At 44.7% G+C, this 15,722-nt stretch overlaps 1 protein-coding gene across 1 annotated transcript; it reads right to left on the minus strand.

Moving 5' to 3' along the window:
- Positions 1–311: 311 nt before the first annotated feature.
- Positions 312–2,249, minus strand: LOC138643415 (protein FAM200C-like). The gene has a single exon (XM_069732329.1). The coding sequence runs from the start codon at positions 2,247–2,249 to the stop codon at positions 312–314; it is 1,938 nt and encodes a 645-aa protein (XP_069588430.1).
- Positions 2,250–15,722: the final 13,473 nt, after the last annotated feature.

The following is a 15,722-nucleotide window of genomic DNA, read 5'->3' on the forward strand; positions in this document are numbered from 1 at the left end:
AGTGACCGCTGGAGCAATTGTATCTGTCAGTGGCCCTTTTAAAAGTGTTGGTCTTACAGAAAATGAACAAAAAAGAGAGGCTCAGACCCATAGGGAACTAAAGCATTTACTACTTAAAGTGGTACATACAAGCAGGCACACCCAGCGTAATAAATAATTGAACTTTATTAAATAGTCTCACTGTACATAAAGTGCACACATTGACTTGTATTTAATTTTAAAGAACAACAAATCTCCGAACTCTTTTTTTTATAACATAATAACGTTTTAATGCTGTTGCTAACCAACGATGAATAGAATACTTCCTACCATTAATGTGACTTCTGGTGCTGCATGGATTTGCTGATGGCTTTGTAATCTGGTTCATACGTGGTGAGGTTTAGCTTCATGCAGGCGTTGAGACTTCCATCCGTTAAACGTGAACGTATGTTAGTCTTGATGTGCTTTAGATGTGAGAAAGACTGCTCGCATGCATAGGTAGAGCCAAACATTGTCAGTACAGCAATACCCACACGCTGCAGTGTTTGGTATGTGACAGGAAGTGCATTCCAAGTTTTGACAATCAGCTGGTCTGCATGTTGGAGTTGTTTCATTTCTCTCCACTTGTGTTTGCTTGCCAACTCCGCTTGCTGTCGTGCAAGTTTTTCCAAATCTTCATTAAGTGATTTAAACTTATTCACCCACATGTCTGAAGCCTTCAGGTCAGCAGCTTGTAGCTCAAAATCTCTGATGGAGACACCAGGGATATAACTCAGGTCAGTGCTGTCCAGTGCACACTCATGTGGATGAGTGATGAACTTAAAAAGACGAGTGTGCTCACGAAATTCTCCAAAGCGCGCTTTGAATGATTGCAGGAGATTGGATGTAAAGCCTGCTAGCTGCTGAATATCAAGATGTTGTGCAGGGTCATTTGCTGTGCATGCATCTTTAAACTCTCCCAGTTTTTCAAAGTGTATTAAACGACCTGTTTCAATGTCTGCGATAAACAGTTCCAGCTTATTTTCAAATGCAAACACAGCTTGTTGAAGCGATAAAACTGTATTACCAACGCCTTGCATTTTCACATTGAGCTGGTTCAGATGTTCAGTCATATCTACAAGATAGAAGAACTTCAGGAGCCACTCAGTGTTGGACAACTCAGGATGGTCAACGTTTTTCATTTCAAGAAAAGTTCGTATTTCACTCAGACAAGCTGCGAAACGGCTGAGCACCTTCCCTCTTGACAGCCAGCGCACGTTGCTGTGCAGAAGCAGACCAGGATAATTATTCCCAACTTCATCCAGGAGTGTTTTAAACTGGAGATCATTTAAAGCACGGGCAACAATAAAGTTGACCACCTGAATGACAAGTGACATCACCTCACCAAGCTGCTCACCAAACATCTGAGCACAAAGTGCCTCCTGATGTAGGATGCAGTGAAAACTAAGGATAGGTCTTTTTTCATGTTCACGAAGAAGCGCTACAAATCCTTTGTTTTTTCCTACCATGCTTGGAGCACCATCAGTACACACTGAAATAAGTTTATGCATTGGTAGATTTTTTTCTTTAGTGAACTCAGTGAATGACTTGAACAAATCATCCCCTCTTGTTGTCCCTTTCAGAGGCAAAACAGCAAGACTTTCCTCATGTAACGTGTCACCGACAGCATACCTTGCAATGATGCTGAACTGAGATATATGGCTTACGTCAGTTGATTCATCCAAAGCAAGAGAAAAGAACAGAGCTGTATTTATGTCCTTCACTTGGGATGCCTCAATCTGATTTGCCATCATGATGGCACGGTCATGAACTGTTCTTGCTGACAGAGGCATGTCTTTTATCCGTTTGATAATCTTGGCTTTATCCGGAAAATCATCAAAAAGTTCATTGGCAACATCAAGCATAAATGTTTTGGCATACTCCCCATCTGTGAATGGTTTTCCGTTTCTGACAATTGCCAAAGCACCAACAAAGCTAGCCGAATTTAAGTCACCTTGTTGGGTCCAAACTCCAAGTTGCTGCTGACTAGCTTGCACTTTGCACAGCAGCTCTTGACAGGCTTTCTTCCTGCTGTCCCCTGCAGGATATTTCGATGCAAATGAAGCATGGCGTGTGTCAAAGTGGCGCTTTATATTTGACCGCTTCATGGATGCAATTTTATCATTGCATATAAGACAAACTGGTGAACCTGCTCTCTCCACAAAGGCAAATTCGTCTGTCCACTCCTGCTGAAAAGTACGATACTCCTCATCCTTCTTTCTTTTAGCCATCTTCTTCAATAAAGGGCAGTACTGTGGGGTGAAAAGAAGGCTCTGAGTCATTATTTCTTTAATTTGTGGATTTGTCTGCAAGCAGGGCCAACTCCAGGTTTCTTTTGGTCCTTGTGCTATAGAACTTTAGTAGACCTCTAGAAGAGCTGTCTTCTTTTCGTCACGGGTTAGTCGGGTGCACAGTGGTCTATACAGCACAGCCCGCACAGTGGTCTATACAGCACAGGCCGCACAGCGGTATATCCAGCACAGCCCGCACAGTGGTCTATACAGCACAGCCCGCACAGTGGTCTATCCAGCACAGCCCGCACAGTGGTCTATACAGCACAGCCGGATGGATAGACCACTGTGCGGGCTGTGCGGTATATACATACCACTGTGCGGGCTGTAAAATAAAGAGGAGAAATCACGCTGCAGCCGATCACAGCTATGGGCCCCAGGGGCCCGAGCTCCTGCTGCACTGTGCCCCCGTACCTGTCCCTGGTGGTCGATGTAGTAGAAGTACTCCTTGGTTTAGGGGTCGGGGTTCTGGCCCTGGACATAATGAAGGCTCCTGCGGGGGCCCCTGAGGGCCGGGGACAGGCGGCAGAGTCGGAGCCGCAGTGCGTGACAGGACATGGCTAGGACGGCCGCGGGTCACTATGGAAACAGGTGCTGCCGCTTCCGGGCACCGCCGGAAACATGGGAACTGAAGAAAGCATCCGCACGCGATGCTTGTGTAGTGGGCATGTCAGGGGCGTGGCGGCGGATACAGAGAGCCACCCCCTGCTATGGATGGGAGGAGCCGCTCTGCAGCGTCACTGAGCCTGCGCACTGCTGCTTATCTATAGATAGAAGTAAGTGACGGAAGTGTGCGGGAGCAGGAGGCGGACATAGTGCGGTGACCAGGGGCGTCTGACTTGCCGGCCCCGGGCCCCCTGTCTGCGAGCCAGATACGGCCATCAAAAGAGCCATATCTGGCTCGCGAGCCATAGGTTCCCGACCCCTGCACTAGGTTATAATGTATATGGCTATTATCGGAAGTCTCTTAGTTAAGGCAGTGTTATGTCTTAGGGCTCATTTCATTATAGATTTGGAAATATGCTTGATATTATTGCATCTAAACTCCAATTTGACTAAAAATATATTCTACTTGGGATTTTGTGGTGTCCCCCTACTTGGCACTTTGCTTCCATTTTTTACATACTTTTTACATGTTTTGGTTTCTAACAAAGTATTATATATTTTAAGTAATGGATCTCTTCTTTACCCTGAACCCGCCGGGGATCTGTACGGGCCTCTCGGGGATCTGTGCGTGACTGCTGGGGGTCTGTGCATGCCTGCCGGGGGTCTTTGCGGCCCTTCCAGGGCTCTGTGAGGCATGCTTGGGCTCTGTGCAGTGTGCAGGGCTCTGTGCAGCATGCGGGGCTCTGTGCGGCGTGCTGGGGCTCTGTGCGGCGTGCGAGGCTCTGTGCAGCGTGCGGGGCTCTGTGCGTGTGTGCCAGGGCTCTGTGCAGCGAGTCGGGGCTCTGTGCGGTGTGCCGGGGCTCTGTGCGGCGTGCGAGGCTCTGTGAGGCGTGTCGGGTCTCTGTGAGGCATGCCGGGTCTCTGTGTGGCTTGCGGGGCTCTACAAGTCCCATCGGACGATGCCTACTACAGTGACAGTGATTGACACATTAGCCAATGATGGGACAGTAGTAGTCCCATCATCCAGCTAATGTGTTGAATGAAAAAAAAAAGCATACATGCTACATACATACATACTACATACTACATACATACTACATACTACATACAGTACATTCATACATTACATACAATACATCCATACAGACATACAGTACATTAATCATAGAGTTCATACTCACCATTACTTGTCACTTTGTTCCCCAAAGCCAGTGTCATCTGTAAAAAAATATGAAAATAACTAACAACCAATATATTCCCTGTCCGCAGAAATCCACGAGTGTCCCACGACGATCTCCCGTTGAGAACGGCAGCATCAGCTGATGCGACCACTTTTTAGGGGCTCTAGGAACACAATGACGGGAGGAAGGTATCCTTCCGCACTGTATTCCTCCGCCGCTGTAAAAAAAATAGTCCCTAATCTCACTTTTGGCATTGCTGTATGAGAAATGTTCCTACGCAGCTATTGCCATAAAGTGAGACTTTGTCCTAAGGTAACCTCTCAGTGATGCACTGCAGGAGCCATTGTCTCCTGTCAGTGTGTCACTGAGGGTCCTATAGAGCAGTGACATCACCTGATGTCACTGTTCTATAGGGGAGATCATCGTGGGACACTCGTTATTAATTGGACTACGGCAGACAGGTAGTATATGGTTTATTATTTTAGGTTTTTTGCAGGTGCTGAAGTATGGTAAGTATGGTTAATTAACCCCTCTGTGACCTTAGACGTACTATCCCGTCGAGGTGCCCTGGGCTTATCTGACCCTGGACGGGATAGTACGTCATAGCCGATCGGCCGCGCTCACGGGGGGAGCGCGGCCGATCGCGGCCGGGTGTCAGCTGCTTATCGCAGCTGACATCCGGCACTATGTGCCAGGAGCGGTCACGGACCGCCCCCAGCACATTAACCCCTGGCACACCGCGATCAAACATGATCGCGATGTGCCGGCGGTGCAGGGAAGCACCGCGCAGGGAGGGGGCTCCCTGCGGGCTTCCCTGAGACCCCCGGAGCAACGCGATGTGATCGCATTGCTGCGAGGGTCTCACCTCCCTCCCTGCTTCCTTCAGCCCCGGATCCAAGATGGCCGCGGATCCGGGTCCTGCAGGGAGGGAGGTGGCTTCACAGAGCCTGCTCAGAGCAGGCACTGTGAAGGCTGCAGCGCTGCATGTCAGATCAGTGATCTGACAGAGTGCTGTGCACACTGTCAGATCACTGATCTGTGATGTTCCCCCCTGGGACAAAGTAAAAAAGTAAAAAAAAAAATTTCCAAATGTGTAAAAAAAATTAAAAAAAATATTCCAAAATAATGAAAAAAATATATATATTATTCCCATAAATACATTTCTTCATCTAAATAAAAAAAAACCCAATAAAAGTACACATATTTAGTATCGCCGCGTCCGTAACGACCCGACCTATAAAACTGTCCCACTAGTTAACCCCTTCAGTAAACACCGTAAGAAAAAAAAAAAAAAAACGAGGCAAAAAACAACGCTTTATTATCATACCGCCGAACAAAAAGTGGAATAACACGCGATCAAAAGGACAGATATAAATAACCATGGTACCGCTGAAAGCGTCATATTGTCCCGCAAGAAACGAGCTGCCATACAGCATCATCAGCAAAAAAATAAAAAAGTTATAGTCCTGAGAATAAAGCGATGCAAAAATAATTATTTTTTCTATAAAATAGTTTTTATCGTATAAAAGCGCCAAACCATAAAAAAATGATATAAATGAGGTCTCGCTGTAATCGTACTGACCCGAAGAATAAAACTGATTTATCAATTTTACCAAATGCGGAACGGTATAAACGCCTCCCCCAATAGAAATTCATGAATAGCTGGTTTTTGGTCATTCTTCCTCACAAAAATCGGAATAAAAAGCGATCAAAAAATGTCACGTGCCCGAAAATGTTTTCAATAAAAACGTCAACTCGTCCCGCAAAAAACAAGACCTCACATGACTCTGTTGTCCAAAATATGGAAAAATTATAGCTCTCAAAATATGGTATTGCAAAAAATATTTTTTGCAATATAAAGGGTCTTTCAGTGTGTGACGGCTTCCAATCATAAAAATCCGCTAAAAAACTCGCTATAAAAGTAAATCAAACCCCCCTTCATCACCCCCTTAGTTAGGGAAAAATAAAAAAAAATGTATTTATTTCCATTTTCCCATTAGGGCTAGGGTTAGGGCTAGGGTTAGGGCTAGGGTTAGGGCTAGGGTTAGGGTTAGGGCTAGGGTTAGGGTTAGGGCTAGGGTTAGGGTTAGGGCTAGGTTTAGGGTTAGGGTTAGGGCTAGGGTTAGGGCTAGGGTTAGGGCTAGGGTTAGGGCTAGGGTTAGGGCTAGGGTTAGGGTTAGGGCTAGGGTTAGGGCTAGGGTTAGGGCTAGGGTTAGGGCTAGGGTTAGGGTTAGGGCTAGGGTTAGGGTTGGGGCTACAGTTAGGGTTGGGGCTAAAGTTAGGGTTAGGGTTTAGATTACATTTACAGTTGGGAATAGGGTTGGGATTAGGGTTAGGGGTGTGTCAGGGTTAGAGGTGTGGTTAGGGTTACCGTTGGAATTAGGGTTAGGGGTGTGTTTAGATTAGGGTTTCAGTTATAATTGGGGGGTTTCCACTGTTTCGGCACATCAGGGGCTCTCCAAACACGACATGGCGTCCGATCTCAATTCCAGCCAATTCTGCGTTGAAAAAGTAAAACAGTGCTCCTTCCCTTCCGAGCTCTCCTGTGTGCCCAAACAGGGGTTTACCCTCACATATGGGGTATCAGCGTACTCAGGACAAATTGGACAACAACTTTTGTGGACCAATTTCTCCTGTTACCCTTGGGAAAATACAAAACTGGGGGCTAAAAAATAATTTTTGTGGGAAAACAAAAAGATTTTTTATTTTCACGGCTCTGCGTTATAAACTGTAGTGAAACACTTGGGGGTTCAAAGTTCTCACAACACATCTAGATAAGTTCATTGAGGGGTCTAGTTTCCAATATGGGGTCACTTGTGGGGGGTTTCTACTGTTTAGGTACATTAGGGGCTTTGCAAACGCAATGTGACGCCTGCAGACCAATCCATCTAAGTCTGCATTCCAAATGATGCTCCTTCCCTTCCGAGCCCTCCCATGCGCCCAAACGGTGGTTCCCCCCCACATATCGGGTATCAGCGTACTCAGGACAAATTGGACAACAACATTTAGGGTCCAATTTCTCCTGCTAACCTTGGAAAAATACAAAACTGGGGGCTAAAATATAATTTTTGTGGAAAAAAAATATTTTTTATTTGCACGGCTCTGCGTTATAAACTGTAGTGAAATACTTGGGGGTTCAAAGCTCTCACAACACATCAAGATGAGTTCCTTAGGGGGTCTACTTTCCAAAATGGTGTCACTTGTGGGGGGTTTCTACTGTTTAGGTACATTAGGGGCTCTGCAAACGCAATGTGACGCCTGCAGGCCATTCCATCTAAGTCTGCATTCCAAATGGCGCTCCTTCCCTTCCGAGCCCTCCCATGCGCCAAAACGGTGGTTCCCCCCCACATATGGGGTATCAGCGTTCTCAGGACAAATTGGACAACTTTTGGGGTCCAATTTCTCCTGTTACCCTAGGGAAAATACAAAACTGGGGGCTAAAAAATAATTTTTGTAGGAAAAAAATTTTGTTTTATTTTTATGGCTCTGCATTATAAACTTCTGTGAAGCCCTTGGTGGGTCAAAGTGCTCACCACACATCTAGATAAGTTCCTTAGGGGGTCTACTTTCCAAAATGGTGTCACTTGTGGGGGGTTTCAATGTTTAGGCACATCAGTGGCTCTCCAAACGCAACATGGCGTCCCATCTCAGTTCCTGTCAATTTTGCATTGAAAAGTCAAACGGCGCTCCTTCCCTTCCGAGCTCTCCCATGCGCCCAAACAGTGGTTTACTGCCACATATGGGGTATCAGCATACTCAGGACAAATTGGACGACAACTTTTGAGGTCCAATTTCTTCTCTTACCCTTGGAAAAATAAAAAATTGGGGGCAAAAATATAATTTTTGTGAAAAAATATGATTTTTTATTTTTACGGTTCTGCATTATAAACTTCTGTGAAGCACTTGGTGGGTCAAAGTGCTCACCACACATCCAGATATGTTCCTTAGGGGGTCTACTTTCCAAAATGGTGTCACTTGTGGGGGGTTTCAATGTTTAGGCACATCAGTGGCTCTCCAAACGCAACATGGCGTCCCATCTCAGTTCCTGTCAATTTTGCATTGAAAAGTCAAACGGCGCTCCTTCCCTTCCGAGCTCTCCCATGCGCCCAAACAGTGGTTTACTGCCACATATGGGGTATCAGCGTACTCAGGACAAATTGGACAACAACTTTTGGGGTCCATTTTCTCCTGTTACCCTTGGTCAAATAAAACAAATTGGAGCTGAAGTAAATTTTTTGTGTAAAAAAGTTAAATGTTCATTTTTATTTAAACATTCCAAAAATTCCTATTAAGCACCTGAAGGGTTAATAAACTTCTTGAATGTGGTTTTGAGCACCTTGAGGGGTGCAGTTTTTAGAATGGTGTCACACTTGGGCATTTTCTATCATATAGACCCCTCAAAATGACTTCAAATGAGACGTGGTCCCTAAAAAAAAATGGTGTTGTAAAAATGAGAAATTGCTGGTCAACTTTTCACCCTTATAACTCCCTAACAAAAAAAAAATTGGTTCCAAAATTATGCTGATGTAAAGGAGACATGTGGGAAATGTTACTTATTAAGTATTTTGTGTGACATATCTCTGTGATTTAATTGCATAAAAATTCAAAGTTTGAAAATTGCGAAATTTTCAAAATTTTCGCCAAATTTCCATTTTTTTCACAAATAAACGCAGGTACTATCAAAGAAATTTTACCACTATCATGAAGTACAATATGTCACGAGAAAACAATGTCAGAATCACCAGGATCCGTTGAAGCATTTCGGAGTTATAACCTCATAAAGGGACAGTGGTCAGAATTGTAAAAATTGGCCTGGTCATTGACGTGCAAACCACCCTTGGGGGTAAAGGGGTTAAAGAATATTTAAATACTTTTTTCCTAATATATGTGTGTTTTATTAACCCTTTATTACTATTGGATTAATAGATAGGCGTCTTATTGACGCCTCTCCGTTATTACCCCGGCTCAATGTCACCTTACAATAGCAAGGTGACATTTACCCCTTATTACCCCATATCCCACCACTACACGGGTGTGGGAAGAGAGGGGCTAAGTGCCGGAATTGGTGCATCTTACAGATGCGCCATTTCTGGGGCGGCTGCGGACTGGTATTTGTAGCCGGGGGGCCAATATCCATGGCCCCTCTCTAGGCTATGAATATCAGCCCGCAGCTATCTGCGTAGCCTTTCTGGCTATAAAATATAGGGGGACCCCACATCATTTTTTGGGGGTCCCCCTATTTTAATAGCCAGTAAAGGCTACGCAGACAGCTGCTGGCTGATATTCATAGCAGGCTACAAATATTGGCCCCCGGCCGTCGGCTTTCCCCCTCTGGCACAGAAAATTGCGCTGGAGTCCATGCCGTTTTTTTCCTTTTTTTAAAATTCAACGCTCATTAAGGCTACATTCACACTTGCGTCGGTATGGGTCCGTCGCTATGCGTCGGGCCGACGTACCGACGCCCGTTGTGAAATTTGTGCACGATGTGGGCAGCGGATGCAGTTTTTCAATGCATCCGCTGCCCATTCTGAAGTCCGGGGAGGAGGGGGCGGAGTTTCAGCGCCACATGCGCAGTAGAAAATGGTGGACATGACGGACAAAAAAAACGCTCACTTAAACATGTTTTCGTGCTGACGGTCCGCCAAAGCCCAACGGATCCTTTGCACGATAATACAAGTCTATGAGTAAAAAACGCATGCTGCGAGCACATTTGCAGGACCCATTTTTTTAGAGTTGCATTAGTGCCGGATTACGCCTGATTGCCACACGTTTCATCCGTTTTTTGCTGGATCCATCAAAAAAGCTGTTTCCGCTGGATGGGGAACACATACAGAGGAACGGTTTTTCTGTCCGGCGAAAAAGCGCACAGCGACGGATCCGGCAAAAAACAGATGAAACTGAGAAGTGAAATAATGAATCCGGCCTCCTAATCCATTTTTTCATGCATGTTTCCATTCAAATCATGCACATTTTCCATTTATTTATTTATTTATTTCCAAAAACTGCATCAAAAACCACACCAAAACTTGCATCAAAAACCACACCAAAAATCTGCATCAAAAACTGCACCAAAAACTGCATCAAAACAGCACCAAAAACTGCACCAAAAACCGCATCAAAAACACACTAAAAACTGCATCAAAACCTGCATCAAAAGCGCACCAAAAACTTGCAACAAAAACTGCACCAAAAACTGCATCAAAACTGCACCAAAAACTGCATCAAAAACAGCATCAAAAACTGCACAAAAAACTGCATCAAAACCTGCATCAAAAAATGGTGCAGTTTGATGCAGTTTTTGGTGCGTTTTTTTTAATGCGGTTTTTGATGCGATTTTTGATGCAGTTTTTGGTGCAGTTTTTGATGCAGGCTTTTGATGCGTTTTTTATGCTGTTTTTGGTAGTTTTTGATGCAGTTTTGGTGCAGTTTTTGATGCAGGCTTTTTGTGTGGTTGTTGATGCGGTTTTTGATGCTGTTTTTGATGCAGTTTTTGGTGTAATTTTTGATGCAGGTTTTTGGTGTGGTTTTTGATGTGTTTTTTGATGCTGTTTTTGGTGCAGTTTTTGGTACAGTTTTTGATGCAGGTTTTGGTGCAGTTCTTGATGCAGGTTTTTGTTGTGGTTTTTGATGCGATTTTTGATGCAGTTTTTGGTGCAGTTTTGATGCAGGTTTTTGGTGTGGTTTTTGATGCTTTTTTTATGCTGTTTTTGGTGCAGTTTTTGGTGTTATTTTTGATGCAGGTTTTTGGTGTGTTTTTGATGCGGTTTTTGATGCAGTTTTTGGTGCAGTTTTTGATGCAGGTTTTTGGTGTGTTTTTGGTGCTTTTTTGATGCAGTTTTTGGTGCAGCTTTTGGTGTAGGTTTTTGGTGTGGTTTTTGATGCTGCTTTTGAAAAAAATGGATCCAACGGAAAAAACGGATCCGGGGGAAAAAAGGATCCTGCGGAAAAAAATGGATGCGGTGGAAAAAAATGGATTAGGTGGAAAATAAACAGATCCAGCGGAAAAAAAACTGTTCCGGTGTAAAAAAAACGGATCCTGCGGAAAAAAACGGATCTGGTGGAAAAAACGGATCCGGTGGAAAAAAAAAACGATCCAGTGGAAAAAAAACAGATCCAATGAAAAAAACAGATCTGGTGGAAAAAAAATGGATCCGGTGGAAAAAACGGATCCTGCGGAAAAAAGCGGATCCGGTGGAAAAAAAATGGATCCAGTGGAAAATACAAATCCAGTGGAAAGAGCATATCCGGCAGAAAAAAACGGATCCATTTTTTTCAAAACTCGCCGGATTGTGCCTGACGGCAAACACCTGATGTGTGAAAGCAGCCAGATACAGTGGGGCAAAAAAGTATTTAGTCAGTCAGCAATAGTGCAAGTTCCACCACTTAAAAAGATGAGAGGCGTCTGTAATTTACATCATAGGTAGACCTCAACTATGGGAGACAAACTGAGAAAAAAAAATCCAGAAAATCACAATGTCTGTTTTTTTAACATTTTATTTGCATATTATGGTGGAAAATAAGTATTTGGTCAGAAACAAAATTTCATCTCAATACTTTGTAATATATCCTTTGTTGGCAATGACAGAGGTCAAATGTTTTCTGTAAGTCTTCACAAGGTTGCCACACACTGTTGTTGGTATGTTGGCCCATTCCTCCATGCAGATCTCCTCTAGAGCAGTGATGTTTTTGGCTTTTCGCTTGGCAACACGGACTTTCAACTCCCTCCAAAGGTTTTCTATAGGGTTGAGATCTGGAGACTGGCTAGGCCACTCCAGGACCTTGAAATGCTTCTTACGAAGCCACTCCTTCGTTGCCCTGGCGGTGTGCTTTGGATCATTGTCATGTTGAAAGACCCAGCCACGTTTCATCTTCAATGCCCTTGCTGATGGAAGGAGGTTTGCACTCAAAATCTCACGATACATGGCCCCATTCATTCTTTCATGTACCCGGATCAGTCGTCCTGGCCCCTTTGCAGAGAAACAGCCCCAAAGCATGATGTTTCCACCACCATGCTTTACAGTAGGTATGGTGCTTGATGGATGCAACTCAGTATTCTTTTTCCTCCAAACACGACAAGTTGTGTTTCTACCAAACAGTTCCAGTTTGGTTTCATCAGACCATAGGACATTCTCCCAAAACTCCTCTGGATCATCCAAATGCTCTCTAGCAAACTTCAGAGGGTCCCGGACATGTACTGGCTTAAGCAGTGGGACACGTCTGGCACTGCAGGATCTGAGTCCATGGTGGCGTAGTGTGTTACTTATGGTAGGCCTTGTTACATTGGTCCCAGCTCTCTGCAGTTCATTCACTAGGTCCCCCCGCGTGGTTCTGGGATTTTTGCTCACCGTTCTTGTGATCATTCTGACCCCACGGGGTGGGATTTTGCGTGGAGCCCCAGATCGAGGGAGATTATCAGTGGTCTTGTATGTCTTCAATTTTCTAATTATTGCTCCCACTGTTGATTTCTTCACTCCAAGCTGGTTGGCTATTGCAGATTCAGTCTTCCCAGCCTGGTGCAGGGCTACAATTTTGTTTCTGGTGTCCATTGACAGCTCTTTGGTCTTCACCATAGTGGAGTTTGGAGTCAGACTGTTTGAGGGTGTGCACAGGTGTCTTTTTATACTGATAACAAGTTTAAACAGGTGCCATTACTACAGGTAATGTGTGGAGGAAAGAGGAGACTCTTAAAGAAGAAGTTACAGGTCTGTGAGAGCCAGAAATCTTGATTGTTTGTTTCTGACCAAATACTTATTTTCCACCATAATATGCAAATAAAATGTTAAAAAAACAGACAATGTGATTTTCTGGATTTTTTTTTCTGAGTTTGTCTCCCATAGTTGAGGTCTACCTATGATGTAAATTACAGACGCCTCTCATCTTTTTAAGTGGTGGAACTTGCACTATTGCTGACTGACTAAATACATTTTTGCCCCACTGTATATGGATAGATACATCTATGAATCTATAGATATATCTATCTATAAATATATCTATAGATAGATATATCCATAGATATATAATAGAAAGGCCGATGTTTCTAAGGCTACTTTCACACTTGTGTTTTTAGCAATTCGTTGCAATCCGTCGTTTTGGGAAAAAAACAGATCCTGCAAATGTGCTCACAGGACGCGCTTTTTAAACATAGACGTGTATTACTGACGGATCGCGATGGATGGTCACACGTCGCGTCCGTCGTGCAACGGATCCGTCGTGTTTTGGTGAACTGTCGGCACGAAAAAACGTTCAAGTGAGCGTTTTTTTGTCCGTTGCATCCGCCATTTTCTACCGCGCATGCGGTGCCGAAACTCTGCCCCCTCCTCCCCAGACTTCAGAATGGGCAGTGAATGCATTGAAAAACTGCATCCTCTGCCCACATAATGCACAAATTTCACAACGTGCGTCGGTCCATCGGACCGGACTCGTACCAACGCAAGTGTGAAAGTAGCCTTAATGAGCATTGCAATAAAAAAAACGGAAAAAAACGGCGTGGGCTCCCGTGCAATTTTCTGTGCCAGAGGGGGAAAGCAGACGGCCGGGGGCCAATATTTGTAGCCTGCTATGGATATCAGCCCGCAGCTGTCTGCGTAGCCTTCACTGGCTATTAAAATAGGGGACCCCCAAAAATATGACGTGAGTTCCCCCTATATTTTATAGCCAGAAAGACTATGCAGACAGCTGCGGGCTAATATTCATAGCCTAGAGAGGAGCCATGGATATTGCCCCCCTGGCTACAAATACCAGTCCGCGGCCGCCCCAGAAATGGCGCATCTGTAATGTGATGCCCAGGAGACCGGGATACCCAGCACCGGACCAATGGAGTCTGTCTCTTGAGGGGGATGTCACGGGTGGCTTGACCCGGTGCTGTGGCCTCAGGCAATGCACAGTGTAAGGGGTATCATGATGGGACAGGCACTTACTTGATCAGCAGCAGGTTCTCCCAGCGGTGACGATCCCGATCCTGGATAGATGGCTATTGTCCAAATGAAAGACTGAGGCACTGAAACGTTTAACCAGTTTACTTTAACATAAAAGGATTTACAACCAGTCCTGTCACCGGAGTCTGTATGGGAACTCTGAGTTACTTTGACCCTGCCGGGGTCTTCGCCTCTTATTGTACGCAATTTCTGTGTGGCCCTGCTGCTGTATGTGAACTGGCTGCCGGCCCAATCTGTCCCCTCCGGGTCCTGGTTCGACGGGCAACCCGAGTCCTTTTATCGGCTTACCCCCTCCAGGAGTACCGCTGAACTCTGTGTCTGTTGCTGCGTCCGGCCCTAGTGAAGCTGATATCACCTCACGTTTTTCCGGTTGCTGTATTATATATAATGAATACAGCCACGGATCCGGTATCCGTCTTTGCGCCTGTTCTGGGTAGTGATTAATGCTACCCGGTTCTCACAATGTCCTTTTTCTCTATCCCTCTTCTCCTCAGGCCGGTGATTTAGGCCTGGTAACAGTCACAGGGCTGTTAGAGATTCAACTGTATGACCTCTCACTTTCAGCTCCTTAGCCCAACTGCCATTTCTTCTCTCAGACCAGAATGGATCAAGGGGAGTCTCTGGAGCTCCCCCTTCTGGCCGGAGGTGGTAGTGCAGTCTTGCTATTTTAGTATTTGTACTTACTGTCAGTAACTATTTTTGTGGCAAATACCCCTAGGGGTGCCACATTCCCCCTTAGTTAAGAACAGTACTCCGGGACTGTGGGACAATAACATTTTGAAATAACAATTAATATGTACAGAGTCTTAAAAATGAAAAGTTACAAAAACCACTCAAGGAAACAAAAATAGAGTTCTGTAAAAAGTCACTTCAAATAGCGTCCATTAATACAGTTCTATCCTTGAAGGTATTAGGAAAGGCACTGTACTTAGTGTCCAGGAATTTAGTTCCATTTTTCCAACGGAGTTATCAATATAAAGTCTAAAGAAAGTTCAAAAAGAGCAAAAAGCAAAGTTCAAAAAGCAGTCTTTCCGGAGCTTTGATTTAGTGCCTCCGGGCTGATAAAAAGTTCAAGAATATGCAAGAAGTTCATACAGACAAGTCTCTGTAGGCACTGGGCTTAAACGTTGCAGACTGATAACAATGACTATACTACATTTTCTGTTTAACTATATACGGCATAACATATATACAATTCACATTATGAGCGTTATAGTTGGTAATCTGCATACCTGGCCGGTAATTGACCCTGGGTACTACGCTGTGATCTACGTAATAGCGGTGTCTCTTCATGTGGTGTACTACTGTCTACTGCGGATGTAGTATCTGCCCGCTCTGCTAAAGATAATTCCACGACTATGGAGTTGGCAAGTCCACCGTGAATGGGATTACTCTGACCAGGAATCTGTTCTTCCTGGCCTGGAACCTCCTGTAGTACGAGGTCAGCCTCTTCCTGTCTTGGGACTTCTGGTATTGGGTTCGGTGTTGGGTAAAAGGCCACCATGGGAACCACTACTGCACCATGGTATGTTAGTAGGGTTTTGGGAAAGTCTCCTATACAGGTATGATACACTTCCTCTTCTTTTTCCTTTACTGGTTGAACCTGTATGGGTTGAATAACTTCTGGTTCTGGCTGGACAACGTCTGGCTCTTTCAATGCTTCCGGACATAATTTAAGATTGTCTCTTGAC

Source organism: Ranitomeya imitator, chromosome 6 (assembly GCF_032444005.1).
Source record: "Ranitomeya imitator isolate aRanImi1 chromosome 6, aRanImi1.pri, whole genome shotgun sequence".
NCBI lineage: Eukaryota > Metazoa > Chordata > Amphibia > Anura > Dendrobatidae > Ranitomeya > Ranitomeya imitator.